The sequence below is a fragment of the Pistacia vera genome, unplaced genomic scaffold (genome assembly GCF_008641045.1).
Source record: "Pistacia vera cultivar Batoury unplaced genomic scaffold, PisVer_v2 Contig152, whole genome shotgun sequence".
NCBI lineage: Eukaryota > Viridiplantae > Streptophyta > Magnoliopsida > Sapindales > Anacardiaceae > Pistacia > Pistacia vera.
This window is the reverse complement of record NW_022195597.1, coordinates 1,203,656-1,225,784: the sequence shown is the minus strand read 5'-3', so window position 1 is coordinate 1,225,784 and position 22,129 is coordinate 1,203,656. Positions and strand designations below refer to the sequence as shown.

Here is a 22,129-nt window from a genome sequence, read left to right as displayed (position 1 = left end):
AATATTGTAATTACTAATTTACTATATAAACATTAGCATAATATTATAAATGATAAGAAATTTAACTAATCATAACATTACATTATTATATAAACATTAATTAAGATTACATTTAGTTAAATAATTACTCAATTAATTATAATATTATTATATACATTATATATTATGATCACTTACTTAATTATAGCATTATATAGTTAAATGATTACATAATTACATAATTAGTTATGAATTTATAACATTACATTATAAACATTAGTATTTACTAATTATATATTTATTACATACTAATTAAACGATTAAAAATTTAATTAATTATAACATACCTTAATATTTATAATATGATTACTTAATCAATTATAACATTCCATTATAAACATTAGTATATTAATCAAATGATTTGAAATTTAATTAATTATAATATTAAATATAGATTATAGTATGATTACTTAATTCATTAAAAATTACATTATACTATTATAGTATGATCATATAATTAATATAACATTACATAATTAAATGATTACTTAATTGATTATGAGTTATGATATTATGTTTTAAACATTAGTAATTACTAATTTACTACATAAACATTAGCTCAATACTTAATTAAATGATAAGAAATTTAATTAATTATAAACTACCTTATAAACATTTCATTATAAACATTAATTAAACATTACATTATAGTTAAATAATTACTCAATTAAATTATAATATATAATATTACATTATATATTATGATCACTTACTTAATTATAGCATTACATTGTTAAATGATTACATAATTACTTATAGTTATGAATTTATAACATTACATTATAAACATTAGTAATTTACTAATTATTACATTACTTAATTAAACGATTAAAAATTTAATTAATATAACATACCTTATTATTATAATATTTACTTAATCATTATAACATTCCATTATAAATATTAGTATATTAATCAAATGATTTGAAATTTAATTATTATAATATTAAATTATAGATTTAGTTATAATTACTTAATTCATTATAACATTGCATTATACTATTATAGTATGATATATAATTAATATAACAAATAATTAAATGATTACTTAATTGATATGAGTTATGATATTATGTTTTAAACATTAGTAATTACTAATTTACTACATAAACATTAGCACATATTTAATTAAATGAAGAAATTTAATAATTATAACATTACCTTATAAAATTAATTAAGCATTACATTATAGTTAATAATTACTCAATTAAATTATAATATATTATATTACATTATATATTATGATTACTTACTTAATTATAGCATTACATAGTTAATGATTACATAATTACATAATAGTTATGAATTTATAACATTACATTATAAACATTAGTAATTTACTAAATTACTATATTATACATTACTTATTTAACGATTAAAATTTTAATTAATTATAACATTACTATATATTTGTAATATGATTACTTAATCAATTATAACATTCTATTATAAACTAGTATATTAATCAAATGATTTGAAATTATAATTATAATATTAAATTATAGATTTATAGTATGATTACTTAATTCATTATAACATTACATTATACTATTATAGATTGATCATATAATTAATATAACATTACATAATTAAATGATACTTAAGATTATGAGTTATGATATTATGTTTTAAACATTAGTAATTACTAATTTACATCATAAACATTAGCACAATACTTAATTAAATGATAAGAAATTAATTAATTATAACATTATCTTATAAACATTTCATTATAAACATAATTAAACATACATTATAGTAATAATACTCAATTAAATATAATATTATTATATTACATATATATGATCACTTACTTAATTATAGCATTCTATAGTTAAATGATTACATAATTACTTAATTAGTTATGAATTTATAACATTACATTATAAACATCAGTAATTTACTATACTATTACATTACTAAGTAAACGATTAAAAAATTAATTAATTATAACATTACTTTATATATTGTAATATGATTACTTAATCAATTTAATATTCCATTATAAACCTTAGTATATAATTAAATGATTTGAATTTAATAATTATAATATAAATATAAATTTACAGATGATACTTAATTCATTATAACATTACATTATACTATTATAGTATAATCATATAATTAATATAACATTACATAATTAAATGATTACTTAATTGACTATGACATTATATTATAAACAAGTAATTTACTAATTACACAATACTTAATCAAATTATTATACATTATTTAAATTATTGGTATGAGATTAATTAATTATAACATTCTATAAAACAATATTACAATACTTAATTAAATGATTAACAATTCAAGTGTTGCTTAGAGATTACAGGTTATGAGTTACATTGGACACAAATGAATGAATAATGAAAATTTGTTAGGGGTTGATTTGTAAACTTATAAGGTGTTTTGTTATTTTTTAAACTAAAGGGGGGTAATTGATTTTTACAGGGTACCCTGGAAAGGAACGGAAACTGTATTTTAGGTTCCGGTTCCTTGAATTGAATAACCAGCACTGTGCGGTTCCGGTTCGGTTCCTTTTTTTGGGAACCTGCAGTGCAGTTCCGGTTCCGGTTCCCCGGAAAATACAGGGTACCCGGAACCGCTCACCCCTACACAAGAGATAGCAAATTCAGTCTTTCACAGATTTCGAAAACTATCTCAAATTCAAGTTGATAAAAAAAATTTAAAAAAATAATATAATAATAATACAATTTAGCATCCAAAATAGGAGCTTTAGATTGCCATTGTCATCGTCTTCATTGATCCTAAAATTAGATGACAAATCTTACGCAACAAGAAACCATAGCCCTCACTTTCGTCCAAAAAGAGATTCTTACCCAAAACCAATTAATAAATGTTGCCTATAAATTCGATTTATTTTCACTATAATTATCTTCTCTCACTACCCACAATTACACGACAACTCAACCCAGACTCTTTCAACAAGCCGACAACACAACCAACCAACGACATGTCGAAATTGGGCCAAGCCAAGCGAATCATTTTCCTCAAGACCGCTGACGGCCAGCTCTTCGAGGTGGACGACCCCGTCGCGATGGAGTTCGAGATCGTCAAATCGTTCTTCGACGAGAATGAGGACGCGGCGGACGACACGGTGGTGCCGCTGCCGAATGTTTCGGCGGAGCCACTCGCGGGGATCATCGAGTTCTGCAAGGCCCACGTGGAGTTTCGCGCCAAGGGCGCGGCGGGGAAAGACGAGGTGAAGAAGTTTAATGCGGAGTATATTAAAGAGAAGAGTAACGAGCAGTTGAAGGAGCTGATTCTGGCGGCCAATTATTTAAATATCAAAGAAATGTTGGATTTTTTGACGGAGACGATCGCGAATAGGCTTAAGAATAAGAGCGTGGAGTATGTGAGAGCGTTTTTCGGGATTGAGAATGACTTCACGCCGCAGGAAGAAGAAGCTGTGAGGAAGGAGTATGAGTGGGCTTTCGAAGGTGTTGATGAAGATTAAATTAATGAATGAACGAAAGATGAAATTCTTGTTATTTGTAGCTTAGTTTGTTTGCATCGTAGATGAAGTTCAATAATTCATTTGGGGTTTTGTTTTCTTGATTCATTATTGCTTGTTTATTGCGACTTCTCCTTATTTGATCTTCACCTGAACGAAATAGATGATAATCGGAACAAGCCTGAGGCAAATAGAAATTTAAACAATAGCCTTCACACACAATTTCAATCAAAAGAAGAGATACTAGCCAATACATGATCCAGCTGCCACTATGAAATCGGCATCATCATCTACAGAGTTTGATAGATATTACAACTGTCAACTAACGCTAATGGCTACCACAACTAGAATCCATCCCTGATATTTAAAAGCTCTACTAAGACACACCTTAGATTACCTGACATCAAACTTTAAGAATCAGTTGGTTGCTGTTGAGACTGCTGAGGTTGCTGCTGCGGTGGTTGACCCTGGGGCCATGGCATAAATGCCACAGGAGGTCGAGGCTGTTGGGCCGCGTAGAGTGCAGCTTGATCGACTGGCTTTCCCATGATCATCCCTGTAGGTCCAACAGGATGCTGTGGTTGGACATAGTATAAAGGCATGTCAGCAGGAGAACCTACAACAGGAATTGTAGCCTTAGTGACCCCAAGTCCCTCCTCTTTCAATTCATCTCTTGGAATGATGTCCACCAAGAAATCAAAAACATCAGTCCTTGATATGGCAGCTGCAATATCATTCTTTTGCAACGTCCTCCTTTTATTCTCTTCTGTGTGGATCCAAGAGCGCAAGGTCAGCTCCAGAATAAACATCTCACAAGCCTTTGCAAATATGACAGGAGCCTCCGCTGAAATCATTCTAACATCTTCATCAGCTTTCATTATTTTCTTGATCCGAGCAAGTGGGAGGCTATGGTTCTTGAAATCAATAGTTTGCTCAATTTCTTGCATTTGGTTGGACCAGAACATTTGAAGCTGCTGTTGTTGCTGCTGCTGTTGTTGGTGGTGGAAGTGCTGGGCTTGTTGGAAGGCAAGCTGGTGTGAAGAATTTGAGAAGGTAGCGGGGGGCTGTGTCGGGGAAGGCACAGCTACAGCAGGTGTACCCGAGGCCACCATGGGAGCAGTTTGGTAGGGAGGCGTAGGATACACCATCTGACCACCACCAGCAACTCCCATCACAGGCTGCTGCTGATGGTGATGATGCTGTTGATTTTGATCAGATTGATCCATGGCCAACTACAAAATTTCTTTTCCCTCTAGTCCAGCTATTGTCTTATCACATTACTGCAAATAATAAGCATAACAAGATCCATGTTTGGAGTCAATCCAAAGTTAAGAGAGGAAAAAATGTAAGTTGACATCTAAAGAACAAAAATGTTTCATGCTGATTTAATAGAACAATTAAATCCATATACATTTAACAATGTTATAAGGTTTTGAAAGTTTTCATGCTCAGAAACTGACACAAATTTGGAAGACAGTTAAATAAGCTAGAATTGGCTCAAAAGATTATGACCAACTACAACATGCCTTTGGTTAGGTAATTAGCATAGTAAAATCATGTTTAATATATACATAGAACCTTACTTGTCCGATGAATTATACTGCAATCCAAAGTCCTTGCATCAATCTAATTATTAAGCTTTGCTAACTAAAATTATAGCATTGATATCAAAGCTGGTCAAAAATACCCAACCAATGTTCATTTGCAAAATATTAATAAATTTATTGATCAAGTCACTTTAAGGAGTCTGCATGTCGAAGAAAGAAATTAATCCAGCATGCTATCGTGACTAAGAAAACATCTTTAATTTTCGGTAAAAATGTCAAAAGCTGGCTACTTAAGTATCAAATATACTGAAAGTAATAGCTGTATCTAGGTTAGTGCCACCCAACTACTACTTGAAAAAGAGCATAGAATGAAGGATTGGGGACATGAAAATAAAACAAATGTATAATAGCTACAACTATTGCCAGATAAAACAAAGGCTAAAGATCATAAAACAAAAAACTTCAAGCTTGACTAGAGATAGAGATAAAGACTTAGACAAGGACTGAGATTTATGTCACTAAAAAAACATTCTACATACAAAAACTAAAAGATTTCCCCCTCATTACCTGCTACTTTTTGATGGCTTGGGCCATAAACGTATTACCATGATAATTCACCTTGATAGATGCTCATCATACTGTGCTTAACCATAGGGAAAACAATCCTACCCTAAATTTATCTTCCTTGCAATGGACAAAACAGATCTTCATAAAGCTATATCTCAAAGTTTAAGAGTCTGCAATGGTACCCAGAAAGTCAGACTGAGACATCATAGCTTTCACATATGTCAGAAGTTTCACACCCCACAACTAACAGTGACCTAAGTGAAACATTCACCAGTGAATCAGCTAACCTTAGAATCTTTTACTTATACATAGATACTTGTGACAAGACTCTAAATCAAGGACTACATAACTGGTAACATGTTTTGCTAGATGCAAAAAACATAAAAAATAAGTTATTTTGACATCATGTAAACATCTCGCAGAACCCTAGATCATCACTTCTTTAAAACATAAATGTAGTGTCCAGATATAAGAAGCTGCAAATTGGATTACTTTATGTCTTAATTTTAGTAAATAACAACTTTACAGAGCACAAATGAATTCTTTATGTTCAAATATGAGCCAAAAATCACCTCTAATAATACAATTAGTCAGTGATGTTCAAAAAATCATTAAGGATGACATCATCAGCTCCATCTCACATCTTCCTAGCCTAAAACACTATGAAAAGAACAGAGATCTTTTGTACATAAAAATTACTAAACAGGATAGCCAGCACCTTTCTGTGCTGCATTTTTTTATTCAAAATATAATAAATAACATAAACTAAGAATCAGCATCTAACTCCCTTTCGAGTATATCAGCATTCATCTTGACTAGAAACTGCTTAGTTATAACGTAAAGTTTTTCCAATTTTTATTGACAAGCCATTTCTCATAAAGCTTGTCCCTTTTAGCATCACATCGTGGGTATGTCCATAGGAGTTTACATCCATCCATTCTCATCAAGTGCTCCTTTGTTTCTATGTACTATCTCTCTCAGCCAATTACTTTTCTGTAAGACTACTATCCCATCTCTCTTCCCCAAGCAAATCCAAATGTCTAATTTCAAGCTTAAATCAATTTCATTGGCCACTTTGACCATAAGATATCACAATAAAATTGACCAAGTGATTAGCAACCCACCCAACCACCCATGAGATATCACTAGAGAATTGACTAAATAATTAGCAACTCACTCAACCACCTCAACCACTATTTTTCTACTCTACCTTTTTTATGCAGCTTTATTTTTTCCTAACTATACATAACATATATTATGGATAATTTTTTTGGGAGACCATTTGGTAACTCATTACTTGTAGCTCCCTCCCCATTAAACAAATGGCCAAAAAATCTTGAATAAGCCATTAAGAGATCTTTGTATACCCAACATTAATACTTTAAGACAACATATACCATGCGATTGGACATTGAGGAAAAGCCTCAAAGCCTACAGAAATACAAGATTTTCAGTCTGGAAGGTAAAAGAATATTGTTGGTGGAAATCCACGGAAGATGTACAATGGTAACTACTTTCTCACTTAATTTAACAAAGACAGAAAAAATAGGGGTGTTCACACAATATAAAAAGTTGTTGACCAAAGAATCTATAAAAGTACTTCTAGCACAAAATATAACTGTAAGACATAGTTTCAACATTGTGACCATTTGAGGGGATATACCATTTGAATGACAAGTAAAGGTTACTTAGTTGAACTCATTCCAGTTTTGAGATTTTTTTTATTTTATTAATAGTAGTAAGAAAAGTTCTAGTTTTTATGACCTTTTTTTTTTCCACCGGTTTGCTCAACAACCCAACAAATTAACCTTATTATCATACAATTTAAACTGTCTCCACTAAAGTAGGGAAAAAGCTGATTCTAAATTTGTGAAAGCGGCTCATGCAAGAAGACGTGCAAGTGTATATTAACTAAAATATACATGTCTATAAGATACATTGATTACAAGTAGCATATGTATACAAATAGTCTTGAACCGAATTCTAGTATATACCATCCAAAGAAAAAACGAACATAAAAAGAAAAAACAAAATTTTTCTTGCTAATTACATTGCACCTAAAGTTACTGACCACAAAATCAAAAACAATGCAGAGCATTCAAACAAGATCACGCATGAAGACTTCACTGATCCGGTCAAACAAAGACAACAATGCCACACCAAGTTGCCAAGAACACACATAGCATCATCATTCAAGCTTAAAGTAACAAACTTAAAACAAAATTAACATAAAAAGTAAGAATTGAAGATGAAACCAACATGAAAAAAAGTCATTTATTTCACTGTTGTTGCTCTCAACAACCCAAGAAAAGAGTACAACAAAAAAACAAATATAAAAGCAACCCAGAAACAGATAAAAATTACCCATGAATTGCCTGCGAGCTTGGTGAGTAGCAGAAACCCTAAGAGAGAGAAAGATGTGTGAGGGTTAAAAGGGAGGGACACAGGTTTTGAAAGTTCAAGTCTTTGAAACTTTTAGAAACTGCGGAGACTTCTGCAGGGATCTGTGGGGTGACACGTGTCAATCAGTGAGAGTTCTGACTCATAATGGAATGGTCAGGATGTCCACGTGGATGAAAGCTGCTGGATGTTTGGTCAGAGCAGCGTGCTCAACTAAACGACTGTGACGTATGAGGAAAAAAGACTGCCAATGTGGTTGGGGTTAGTTTGGAGATTTTGGATCAATTTCTAGGGTGTTTTTGGGAATTCAGCGGAGTTTTAGTTTTAGATTTGTCTTGAAAATTAGCATCCAAAATTTAATGGGAAAAATTTGAAAATATAATTAAAAAAAAATTTCGGTAGGTAAAATAAATAAATAAATAAAACTAAAATTCATTATGACTAAAGAGTCAACCCGTTTAGACGGACTTGTCTTAAATCAAAAAATAGAATAAACCCACTAAAAAGTAATTTATTTGATTAGTGAATTTATGAATATCAACTCTAACTGAACGGGTTTGGTTAACTCCATCCAAGGTTTGGTTTAATGACACTTTTTCACCCAAAAAAGTTTAAAATGACATTTTCTTACCCACAAACCTGATCTGTTAGTAAATTTTCTTTTGAAGAAGGGTAGAATGGTCAAAAGTCTTTTATAAGTAAGGCTACGATGGTCAATTTACATTAAGCATAAAAAATCAAAATTTGAAATTTGAAATCTGGGTTACTGTAGGGTTTCTTCTCTAATCAATTTTATAAAGCCTAAGTTTTTTTTCTCTCGTTTCTCCTTAATCTAGGGTTTCTTCTTGATTAGTCATGGCAGCCCCAAAATCTAACAACCTCCAACAACCCTAGCGCCTCACCTCCATCATCTTTCATCTCTTTTTAATATTCTCTACAGAAAAAGAAAACGAACAAAGCAATATCTCCTTTACGTAACTGTGAGCTGCCCTTGAGATTTTGCAATTTCTTTGTGGATTATTGCTATTTTGATGATTGATTAACGATCAAAATTGGGTTGTGATTATTTGAGATTTGTAGTGGTTGTAGGTTGATTGTGTGGCGGTTTTAATGGCTGCGGTAGTTTTCTACGGGTGATTGAGCTTGCTCTTCACAGCAAGGATTCGCACCCAATTCGCCGGAATCCAGTCTTTTGGAAAAAACTAAAAAAACTCAGAATAACAAATATTCTAAGCTATCCAAGATCATATTAATAGTCACCCATTGCAATTACATTTTACTTAAATGAATTACAATGAAGTTTACAACATAAATACCTTTACTTTTTAACTCTGAAGCAAAATTGTATCTTGAGAGAGAACCACCATATGTGTGTTTTTCCTTTCAAAATATTTTTTAGAAAGTTTGAAAAAGAAATTCTAAAAGGAATTTCTTCACTTATATATGGGCGGCAGTTGCCTGCAATTTTAGGTGAAAATATCCTTTGGCAGTTTCCACTTGCAACGTACTTTGGGTGGGTTCCATCATGGGTGTCTCACCCATATCCAATATCTCCCACTCACACATGATGGGACTATTTCTCTTTGTGCTTCTTCAAGGTTCATACTTTAGTAAATATGTCGTGTGACCATGCATACTTCGAGAGCACATTAGTCATATATCTGTTAGGAATATATAACTTCTCGAATTGTGAAACTTAGGTTGTATGTTGTATGCAATATCCTAGATTACTTATCACATCTTTTTTTCTAACAATCTCATTTATAATAAACATCAGTTGTATTCATAATTATGTTTTCTCTTTACATAAAAGTAAAACATAATTGGTCAACCAATGAATACACATGATTATAGTGTGATAATCCAAAATTGTAATCTTCATCTTTTCTTGATTCTTGCAACTTTCATTTAACTTGCTTTTCTAGAAATGTCCTAGCAGATTGAATTTATCTTAATCTTTTGGCAATACTCTAAGATAGCAATCATTAAATAAGGTTTTCAAGAAACAAAATAGAGTAATAAAGGTATTTTATGAGATTTTATTCTTAAAGTCTCAAGGTCTCACACAATGTTAAAATTGAGATTTTGACTTTCATTACCCCCTTGGTCAATATTTTGCACATGTTGTATAAATCACATACTACAGCATTTCCTCCTTTCCCATGGAGTGCATGTCTCTTTTCTTGTAAATGTCGTACAGATTTTAGTTCAGACATACCTAATGTCTAACTTGAGTTCACTTTACATACTTTTAATTCATCAGAACTCTAATCTGACAATTAGACAGATAAAGTGATCATTTATCACTTATGGTCATATTTCAATATGACATGATTTTAATTCTAATTTTTATTTAGGCGACGTTAAATATTTTAAGCTTGGCTCTCTATTATCACCTAGATAATTAGCTTAAAATCGTCTCATCTTCATTCCTACGAAGTAATGGAGGTGATTGCCTGTGTGAGAAGACCAGTCTTTTAACTGTCCAACATGCTTTTCAAAATAAACATATATAATATTTACGTAATATATATACTCCTTCATGTTCCATAATAATCAAAATTGAGCATTGACAATATTGTTATTTAATATTGATAAGACAAACGTGAACAATTTTGGGAAATCTCAAAGTATGAGTATATTCAACATCTACATAAGCATAGAGATCTAACATGTCTATTGAAAGTATCTCTTGGTATAAGCTTTGTAAATGGATCCATAACCATGTCATGCGTAGATATGTACTCATGTTCACCTCCTTTTGTGCCATCAAGTCTCGCACAAAATTATATTTGATATCTATGTGTTTCATTTTACCATGATATTTGGGATCATTAGTGTATGCTATTGTTTCTTGACTATCACAGTTTACTCTCACTGATTCAATAGCAACATTAATTATTCCCAGATGATTCAAGAACTGTCTCAACCAAACGGCTTCTTGCACTACAGCTAAAAATGCTACAAACTCAGCATCCATTGTATATAAGGCTATACATGATTGTTTCTTATTGCTCCAAGATATGACCCTACCATTTAGTAAGAAAATATATCTGGAAGTAGATTTCCTTTCATCTAAATCTCCTCCCCAATCAGCATCGGTGTAGCCTCTCAAGTGTAAATCATTTCATTGATAACATAATGAGTAATCAGCTGTTCCTTTTAGATATCTTAAGATTCTCTTCACTGCTTTCCAATGTGCTTGTCCTGGGTCGGACTGATATCTGCTTACCAACCCAACAACATAACAGATGTCTGCTCTTGTGCACATCATGGCATACATAAGACTTCCAGCAACACTTATATAAGGAACATTCTTCATTTGTTCCTTTTCTTGTGGAGTCTTCGGATACACTTTATAACTCAAAGTCTCGCCTTTCGCGATAGGGTTGTCTATGGGTTTACAATCTTGCATATGAAATCGTTCAAGAATTTTCTTAATGTATAGTTCTTGTGAAAGAAATACTAATTTTCTTGAGCAATCTCTTGAAATTTTGACTCCAAGAATATATGCAGCTTCACCCATATCTTTCATCTCAAAATGAGATGATAACCATCCTTTGATTTCATTGACAAATCCTTTATCATTTCTAGCTATAAGTATATCATCAACATATAATGACAATATAACAAATTTGTTATTGGATCTCTTTGTATATACACAGTGATCTTCATCTATCATTTTGAAATCATATGACATTATCGTATTATGAAATCAAATATACCACTGCCTGGAGGACTGCTTGAGGCCATAAATTGACTTTAAAAGTCTGCACACTTTGTGTTCTTGACATTCTCTAATAAAACCTATTAGTTGTTCCATGTAGATTTCTTCTTGTAATTCTCCATTGAGAAAAGCAGTCTTTACATCCATTTGAGGCAATTCAAGATCCATGCTAGCAACTATAGCTAGAATAAGTCGGATTGAGGTAAACCCCTTCGCGACTAAGCGAGCTTTATATCTTTCAATACTACCATTAGCTTTATGCTTGATTTTGAGAACCCATTTGTTCCTAATGGCTTTGCGTCTTTTCGATAAATCAACCAATTCCCATACTTGGTTTGATTTCATAGACTTTAATTCTTCTTCCATTGCTTTCATCCATTTCTCCTTAAAAGGGCAATTGAGAGTCTTATTTATATTCCTTGGCTCTTCTTCATCTTGTGGAGTAACTAGAAAAATTCCCCCGTCAATCTCAAATCGTCGACATGGAACTTGTTTCCTATTTGATCGACATATTGGAGATTGATTGGTGTTACTCCCACTTGGACCAGCTATCATAGTTAGATCGTCAGTGGGGAATGATGGAGAATCTGAAACTGATTCATCAACTTCCATAGCGCTCCCACTGGGATGTAGTATAACCAACTAGTTTTCGGCAGTAGAATTGCCTTGTTCTTGTGTTTCATTTAGAAACAAGTCTTGACTTATCTCGCCCTTCTTAGGAAAATCGGTTTCTAAGAATGTGACATCTCGTGATTCAAACTCAATGATGCTACAACTTTCTTATTCTCCTATGAAGATGTATCCCTTTGAATGTTCTGAGTATCTTATGAATATACATTTCTTCCCCCTTGGACCTAATTTTCTATATTTATGGGAAGGATCATGAACATAGGCAACACATCCCCATGGCTTCAGGAGACTCAAATCGGATTTCCGATTTGTCCATAACTCATATGGTGTAGTAGTAATAGATTTGGAGGGTACTCGATTGAGGATATATGTGGTAGTCAATAAGGCATCACCCCAAAAGGTGATGGGCAAGTTTGCTTGTGCCATCATAGACCTCACTATCTCAAGTAGGATTCTGTTTCTTCGTTCTGCAACACCATTTTGTTGCGGAGTTCTTGGAACAGTTAATTAATGTTCTATTCCCATTTCATTACAAAAATTTCTGAACTAATCAGATAAATATTCACAACCTCGATCGATTTGTAGAACTTTTATCTTTTTATCTAATTAATTCTCAACTAAGTTTTTAAATTTCTGAAATCATTCTAAAGCTTCTAATTTTTGAGAAATCAAAAAAACACAACCATATCGTGTGAAATCATCTATAAATGTGATGAAATAAACAGCCCCATGTCTAGCCCTCACATTCATTGGACCACATATGTCAGAATGAATTAGTTGCAATGGAACTTCAGCTTTTATCAATTTTCCAAATAGTTTTCTTGCAATTTTTCAAGATAGGCAATGTTCACAAGTAGTCAAGTCTACTTTTGTTAAGGTTCCTAACAAGCCTTCTCTTGCTAGTATATTCATTCGTTGTTGGCCAATATGGCCAAGCCGTGCATGTCATACATTCACATCATCATTATTGGAAGATGTAATGAAGGAAAAACAAGCATTACTATAATTATAAGCAATGTCAAGTATGATAAAACCATCAGAAATATAACCACAACCATAGTATGTTGTGTCCAAAAATAAATGGACACCAGTACTAGAAAAGTTTAAATTAAAACCTAGTTTAAATATAAGTTCTAACATGACAATCAAATTTCGACGAATATCAGGTGCATATAACACGTCATGTAGGTATAGGATTCGACCTCCATGCATGATCAATTTGCATGTGCCGATCCCTTTAACTTCCACTTTTGAATTGTTACCTACATATATCCATTTTGTTTCCCATGGTATTCGTCGAAACTCCACGAAAGCACTCTTGTCTTTCGCTATGTGGTATGTTGCTGCTGAATCTACAGTCCACAAAGGATGAGATTCAATTAGAAAAACAGAACTGGAAACATTTATAGAACTTACTTGTGCAAACAAGTAATTTACCTTCTTTGGCTTGCTACAATTGCGAGCAAAATGTCCATTGCTGCCACAGTTATAGCATTTCACCTTTGCCATGTTTCTCTTCCTGGCAGGATGTTTTCCTTTTCCGTGTTTAAAAAACTTTCTATTCTTCCCTTAAGCCTTATCAGTATTGTCTTTTCTTTATGATCCACCTTGGAATTTACGTTTAAATCCCTTCCCACCATGTGAACTGGAACCAGTCATATACACATCAGTATTTGCCTTACTCGCATTAAGGCAATCTTCTTCCAGTTCCAAATGTCGTGTGGCATCTTCTAAATTTTTTATGCCCTAATTGTGGGTAAGGTGTATCTTCATGTGTTCCCAATTTTGAGGCAATGATCTAATGACAGCTTGAATCTGTTGTTCATCAGTTAGAACATGACCTGCATCTCTCAACTCACTAATCATGTTTGACAAGTGCCTTAAGTGTACTCTCATAGTATGTTCAGGCTTTTTCTTATATGTGTCAAACTTGATAGTAAGTGACCGGAGTTTGGTAATGGACATACCGCCAAACTTTGTAGCAAGGGCGGACCAATGTCCTTTGCTAATTCGTAATCCTTGTACTTTTTCATGAGATCATTGTCCATGTTGCTTAACAAAGTGATGCGAGCAGTGGAATTCTTCTTCTTCCGCATGTCATAAGCCGCACAGTCTCTTCTATGTTGAGTCGTGGCTCCTTCTTCAGGCTCTTCCATGGTCGTGGTTAGAGCTTCAAGAACCTCCTGTTCTTCCAAGACATATTGGATTTTCATGCTCTATATCTCATAATTTTCGCCGTTAAATTTTTCTCCTTTATTAAGTTCGGCGACAATGTTCTTAGATGCAGATTCCATTTCTAAAGAAAATTACACATTGGATCATGCATGTTATTCAATGCTCGGAACATGCGTATATTTAATTAATTATATTAATAATAATTGTATATTAGATTTGGAGTCAAAAGTTAACTATGTCAACAATCATCATCCAAAATTCTAATCTCCAATTATCATAGATATAATTAATTTTAATTCTAAATAATATTAAGACACAATCATTTAAGTATAATTCAACATAAATTCACATAAAATTTTAAATTTTAATGAAAAATAAATAAATAAATAAAACTGATTCCATTATGTAAATAGAATTCAACATGTAGTGACATTAAAACAAACAATTGCCAAAAAAAAACTAAGTGTACTGCCACATTCCATAAACTGGGAAGGATCTGATAAGCCTTATCCTAAGGTCTTTATCTAACTTGTAAGTAACCTTAGGCAAGGGAACTCCCAGTTTCTTGTGATGTCCTTTACGAGTGGAGACTCCTATAGATGCATCAGCCGTCTTTTTGGCACCCTAATCTATGTACTCCTTGATGTAGTTGTTGACTAAACGTCTATAATCTTTATTGTCATCTTTAAGGTTTTGAACTTTCAACTTGTTTCAAACCAGATCAAGGAGATCAACAAGACTAGGGTAACTAAGAGCCTCTCTAAGGACTTTGTATTTTAACTCATCTTCCTTTAATCCCCCTGTCCAAACAATTTCCTAAATCTTTTCATTCACATGAATGAAATGATTTAGGAGTTGCACCAACTCATCCTCTGTGTCTCTTAATATTAAGGCGTGAGTTTGTAGAGTTATAATCATGTTCATAACCCTTTCCTTTTGAGCGGGTGTTCTAGTAGTCATTGTACGTCTATAACGTAACATTTTTCTGTAACAAATACCAAAAAAAAAAAAAAAAACTATTTATTTATCAAATAAAGGTTGACTATATTTGATAAATAATATATACGTGTTTATGGCTTAATAACCAAAATAGACTCCCAATAACATACCAAGGATGCATTTTATTCTTTAAAGCAATGAAAAAAACAATTTTAGAACACTCCACATGCCCTCACGCGCCACCCAGAAGTCCCCACGTGTAGCCACACGCACCTACCATGCTCCTTACATAAACTTCGGGTCGGTTTGACCCGTTTCACCTTTGACCGGGTTAAATTTGACCCGGTTTGGCCCGTTGACTTTGTTTGACCATATGGGTTGGGTGTTAATCGGGTTTGACTAACCCGTTTGAGGTTTTGGGTAGAATACGCGGGTCAACTTGACCCGTTTTATTTTGTTTTTGGGTTGGGTCTGACATGAATATACAAGATTTGTAAGAATGGCTAGCACAAACCAAAATATAGCCCAATGGTTAAGTGTATCTGCCTTCCACGTAAAGACTTGGGTTCAACAACCACATTATCTTTTCACTCATGGTATAAAGAAAATGCAATAGACTTAAAAATTAAATAAAAAATGTGGTAGAAGTTATACTATAATCCAAAAATCTGCCCATATGGTTCACGATCAGTTATAGCCTTGATAAGTCTGGGTTCAAGTCACGACGCTTTCTGTGTTTTTTTTTTTTTTTTTTAATTAAAAGTCAGTAAAAACAAATGACAAGTCGTTTCTAAGGTTGAAATTAAAACGAATTTTGTTGGTCAACATGGTCATCTTCTACCTCTGCTCGGGTCTATAACTTGGTACCCGATCTGGAAAAACAGCCTATACGAACCCGAATCTTTAAAGAAGCATAACTAAACAATTTTAACTCCGTTTTTTGTGATTCAAAAGCCATTTTCTTCATAGTTTCATAAGGAATCTAATAATATAATTATTATTAGTAGAAAGACAACTCTACAAGCACAAAAAATGAAATTTCAGAATTGAATTTAAGTAACATATAGAATGCTTTAACACAATAGTACGAAATTAAAAAGATGTAAAACCATGGCTCTGATACCAATGTTGGAAAAAACTAAAAAAAAACTGATAATAACAAAGGCTTCGTTTGGTTCAAGATTGGGAATACTACTCTTAGTATTCCCAAAAAAGTTAAACAGTAAAATACCCAAAAACTTTCGGCTTCGTTTGGTTCAAGATTGGGAATACTACTCTTAGTATTCCCAAAAAAGTTAAACAGTAAAATACCCAAAAACTCTCATTTTTGGGAATACTATTTTCAATATTATTCAATTTTTTTTTATTTTTTTAAACCGTCTAAATTTTTTAATTTAATTAAATACCCCTAAATATTTTTTTTAAAATTACAAAAACACCCCAACAATCCACATTTACCAGATTCCGGCCACCACCACTGGAAAATGGCCGGAATCTGGTAGGATGGCACACTACCGGCTGAATCTGGCCGGTAGTGCGCTGATCTAGCCTTTTTCAGCTAGATCCACGGTGGATCTAGCCGGAAAAGGCCAGATCTAAGGCCAAAGATCTGGTCGTCAACGGCCAGATCTTTGGCCTTAGATCTGGCCATCAACGACGACCGTTTGTTGGCCATTGTTGAGAGCAAATACGGCCAGATCTGGCAGTTGACGGCTAGATCCACCGTGGATCTGGCCGGAAAAGGCCATATCGGCGCATGACCGGCAAGATCCAGCCGGTCATGCGCCCATAAGGTGACTCCAGCCACCTCCGGTGGTGGTGGCTGACTGGGGGTGTTTGAGGGTGGGTTAGGGGTATTTTTGTTAACTTTTAATGTTTTATTATAGGGTGTATTTTGTAAAAAAACAAACATATGGGGTATTTTATTAATTTATAAATCTTACATCGTAATACCCACCCAATTCAACTTTTTTTTAACTTTTTTCAAAAAACTTTTCCCAAAACCCCCAAATTTTGAACCAAACGGAGCCAAATATTCTAAGCTATCCCAAGATCATATTAATAGTCACCCATTGCAATCACATTTTACTTGAACGAATTACAATGAAGTTCACAGCATAAATACCTTTACTCCTTAACTCTGAAGCAAAATTGTATCTTGAGAGAGAACCACCGTATGTGTGTTTTTTCTTTCAATATATTTTTTAGAGAGTTTGAAGAAGAAATTCTAAAAGGAATTTTTTCACTTATATATGGGTGCAACTGCTGCAGTTTTAGGCGAAAACTGTCTTCGGCAGTTTCCACTTGCAATGTACTTTGGGTGGGTTCCATCATGGGTGTACCACCCATATACAATACAGTCGAACTCGTCAGCCAAAACATAAAAGACTCCCAATTAAAAGATTCACCAAAGAAGAATACGACTCTACGTTATGTTTGAACCCAGGTTTCGCGAAATTCAGTAAAAAAAATCAAGCGCAATCTGGGGATTCAAGTTCAATTTATAGAGGGAAGAAACATGAGAAGCGAAAATAATAAAAGGAATGAGCTTCTTCATTAAGGGGTTTTTTTGCTAGTTTTTAGGGTTTTTTGTGAGGATTGGGAAAAGCTGAGAGGGGAGATCCGGTGGGTCAAGGTCGAGAGGAAGAGCAAAAGAGAGGTTGAGAAGAGAAACTGACCTGGATTTTTTTTTTTTAAAGGTAACGATAATGGCGGTGTACAGCTTGATAGCTTGATTGCAGGAATTATGCTTTACTACAAAGTGTACAACTTGATTGCATATTTATAATTTTGCTTGATTTGTGTTAAAATTTAATATAGAATGTTAGTTGCAGTTCTACCTTGTGGATCAATCTTTCTGGTTGTGCTTATTATCAATGCATCTAAAGTAACTGGTAGCTTCTAGCCATCTCAATTCTCCGACGTCTGGCAGGTAAATGGGAACAACAAGATAGCTTTCAGTCTCTTAATGTTAAGAATCTTCTAAATCTTTTCATCTGATAAGTGATTTGCAGACAAAAATCAATTAGTCTTATAATTACGTATCTAAATGGAAAGTATGAATTAGAGTTGTTTGGCCGACATTGAATTTTGTTTCAATTGAAGTTTTTTGTGAATTAGAGTTGTTTTTATTATGTTTATTAAGAAATTTAATAGTTGGGGATATATCAATAATTTTATAATTAAAAAGTGGGTATAAAGATAATTGACTCTACATGTAATAATAAAAAAATGTTAAATCAAATAGGGATGGTATTTCTGTCTTTACAACAAATATATACTGTATTTAACAGAATTTACTAACGGTGTATGTGAAAGTGTCATTAGGCCAAACCTTGGTGGGAAAAGGTCGTTTACTCATACAAAATGACCCATGACGGGTATAGAATGAGTGGAGTTTTTATTTAGAATACAAATTTAGATGTCGATACTACTTTATAGTAAAGCAAACACCACTTAAATCAATCTATCTATACATATAAAGTTGAATACCCATATGGGTTGATCGACACGTGGCACATTTTGGAGGTTCTAGAATTGCTCTATCTTGATACGTTGGGTTGGTATTTATTGCTCCATCTATTATTATTAATTAATTAAAATAAATGGGACATGTATTAATAATAATAATAATAATAATAATAATACAGGTACATTGCATTATTATTCTAAATGTCTAACCATAATGACACCTTGGATTTGTGATTGTCATGTGGTTGAATTTTATTGGTGATGATGTAGACAATATTAATTGTTGCATTGGTATTCCAAAGTCTAAATAAATATATATAAAGATTGGATTACATAGGTGCATTGCATTGGTTGTATTAATAATTAATAATAATACTAATTATATAGGTGAATTGCATTGGCATTCTAAAGGTCCAACTATAATGACATCTTAGATTTGTGATTGTCATGTGGTTGAATTTTATTGTTAATGATGTAGACAATATTAATTGTTGTATTAGTATTCCAAAGTCTAAATAAATAAACATAAAGATTGGATTACATAGGTGCATTGCATTGGTAGTAAAAGCATATTTGTTTATTAATAATTATATAGGTGCATTGTATTGATATTGCAAACATTTTTTCATATTCAATTCGTATTTAATTGTGTTAGCATTCGAAATGTCTAAATAAGAGGTTATAAAAGGGGCGTATATTCAGTTGTGTATTATCGCAATATGCTAGTTCGTGTCAACAATACGTCTGGTCTTTTGTTAATTGTTTATAGGTTACGTTAGTTTGTGTCAATAATACGTCTGCTCTTCATGATTTTGTTAATCGATGATTTTTTATTTATTTACGTTTTTGTAGTTGTTTACAGGTCAAAGATTCATTAATTGGCATGGAATTAAGGAAGGATATCTGACTGACATTGTCAAGTGAGTTGTTATTTTGATTTGTTCTTTTAAACTGTAAGTATATCTTCTAACTATTTTAATACGAAATTATAAGTATATCTCCTAACTATTTTAACAGTTATTATTTGGTTGAATGATTGTTTTTGTTTGGTCAATATATTTGAATGATTAATTGTGTTAGTCCTGCCCTACGGTAAGTGTATTCCTTAACAATTTTAATATAAAGATTAATTAACTTTTATTGATTTCGTTTTCAGGTAACAGTTGTTATACGAATGAATAATTGTTCCTTAACAATCTTAACATAAATATCGATTAAATTTTGTTATGTTTGTTTTCAAGGAAATGTTATGTACTTTACTAAGATCGAATCGAGGATGATCTTATTGTCAGCCGAACTGTGAGTATATGTCATATCTATATCAGTAGAAATAGTTCATTTGTGTTGAATATGTTTTCTGTAAAAACATTCGTGTATTTTAATTTGTTATATGAATGATTAATTGTTTATGTCCTACTGATGTGTGAGTATATATGTTAAATTAATTAATTTTGGCTAATTCCGTTTTCCAATTAATAGGTGCTATTTGAAATATTTTTTATCAGTCCTAATATGATAATCCCTTAAATTTGGGTCAAGTAAACCATTCATTTTATCATCACACATATTTCGGTTTCCACTGAACAATCAGTAGTAAATTAACCATAACTTGCTCAATAAAACTCCAATTGATGGAAAGATTGAATCTTTACAGTGTTTTAATTTGATATATCACACGCTTAATTTGGATAACTGTAGCCCCACTGCCAAACCATTCCTTTCATCATCATACACATTTTGGCTTCCATTACACAGTTAGTAGTAAATTGATCATAACTTGCTCAATAAAGATCCAATTGATAAGAGGTTTGCATATTTAGAAACTAGACAAACAGGGTTTTAAATTGATATATTATAAGCTTACTTTGGATAATTTGCCCTACTGTTGAACCATTCATTTAATCATCACACACATTTCAGTTTCCACTGAACAATCAGTAGTAAATTGACCATAACTTGCTCAATAAAACTCCAATTGATGAGAGGTTTAAATCTTTAGAAACTAGACAGAACTGTGACCTCACTACCAAACCATTCATTTTATCATATCACACATTTCGGTTTTCACTAAACAGTCAGTAGTAAATTAACCATAACTTGCTCAATAAAACTCCAATTGATGAGAGGTTTGAATATTTACAAACTAGACAAATGGAGAATTAATTTGGTGTATTACACGCTTAATGTAATAGCCGCGTTCTACTCAAATATTCATAAAACATGTACAAAAGCATCAAAACAAGGTGGACAGTGTAGTCATTTCCCTTCGCCCGCCGATGTCCATCCGACTGTGTCCTCACCTAAATCCTGCAAAAACATAGAAAACAACGGGGTGAGCACAACTAATGCTCAGTAAGTAAATCCTCTACTCATCTATCCTTGTAACTCTCTCTCTCTAATTATTTCCTTACAATTCTCGTTTACTCTCTCTCTCTCTCTCTCTCTCTCTCTCTCTCTCTCTCTCTCTTATACTTCATCTATTTCCTCCTTCTCATAACTCTTTTCTATTAACTCTTTTTATAGTCACGGCCTCATCTTACCGGAGGCACGGCCGGGACTCGCTCCCGCTCTACGTGACTTCTCCTCATTCTAGCCGATCGGACTCGGTTATGCATGGATTCGGAACCCTTAGCCATGTGAGTGAATAATCTCTCTCTCGGGTACTCTCGGGTATAGCCCTCATCCGCATGTACTCTCACGGGCTACACCACTTCTCTCTCTCATACTCATGCCGCTCTCTCAATGCGGCGTACATGCAGGAATACTCTACCCATTACGCACGGGTTCCCCATCGCACAACCTACTATATTCTCTCTTTCCCTCTTTTCTCTTAATAAAGTTCACACTCAAAGTTCCCTAATCTCTTTTTTCTACTCTTTCTCTAAGGCATAATTAGTGCATGTGGATGGTTCATGCTCATTAATGCACTCAAGAAATGAATAAATGCAATGTTGCTCCAAAATCGTCATTCTGCACAGGTCACACTAAAAAGGGCATAACTTGCGTTATACACATCGGATTGCTACATTTTTGGTCTCGTTTTAAAGCTCAAAAACAGGGCTACAACTTTGATGTTTTGGTCTCAGCCCAGTTCAATCCGTAAGATGCCTAAAATTCACTTAGAAAGTCACGACTGTGACAAGGCAGATTTCACTT

The 22,129-nt window shown here is 32.9% G+C and overlaps 2 protein-coding genes across 3 annotated transcripts; one reads left to right on the top strand and one right to left on the bottom strand.

The window, feature by feature from the left end:
- Window positions 1–2,785: 2,785 nt before the first annotated feature.
- LOC116124446 (SKP1-like protein 1A) lies at window positions 2,786–3,666 on the top strand. The gene has a single exon (XM_031410174.1). The coding sequence runs from the start codon at window positions 2,900–2,902 to the stop codon at window positions 3,518–3,520; it is 621 nt and encodes a 206-aa protein (XP_031266034.1). The 5' UTR covers window positions 2,786–2,899; the 3' UTR covers window positions 3,521–3,666.
- Window positions 3,667–3,714: 48 nt separating this feature from the next.
- On the bottom strand, window positions 3,715–8,110 carry LOC116124445 (nuclear transcription factor Y subunit C-2). Of its 2 annotated transcripts, XM_031410173.1 has the most exons (3): window positions 7,996–8,087; window positions 5,632–5,801; window positions 3,715–4,797 (listed from the first exon to the last, which is right to left on the bottom strand). In XM_031410173.1, exon 3 carries the CDS (start codon window positions 4,741–4,743, stop codon window positions 3,928–3,930), a length of 816 nt encoding a protein of 271 aa, XP_031266033.1. In that variant the 5' UTR covers window positions 4,744–4,797; window positions 5,632–5,801; window positions 7,996–8,087; the 3' UTR covers window positions 3,715–3,927. The 2 variants fall into 2 exon arrangements, with proteins under 2 accessions (XP_031266033.1, XP_031266032.1); XM_031410172.1 differs by lacking the exon at window positions 5,632–5,801 and having other exon boundaries at window positions 7,996–8,110.
- Window positions 8,111–22,129: the final 14,019 nt, after the last annotated feature.

Coding starts and splice junctions, on each gene's coding strand:
- LOC116124445 (XM_031410172.1), bottom strand. CDS start 4,743: ATGGATCAATCTGATCAAAATCAACAGCATCATCACCATCAGCAGCAG.
- LOC116124446 (XM_031410174.1), top strand. CDS start 2,900: ATGTTGCCTATAAATTCGATTTATTTTCACTATAATTATCTTCTCTCA.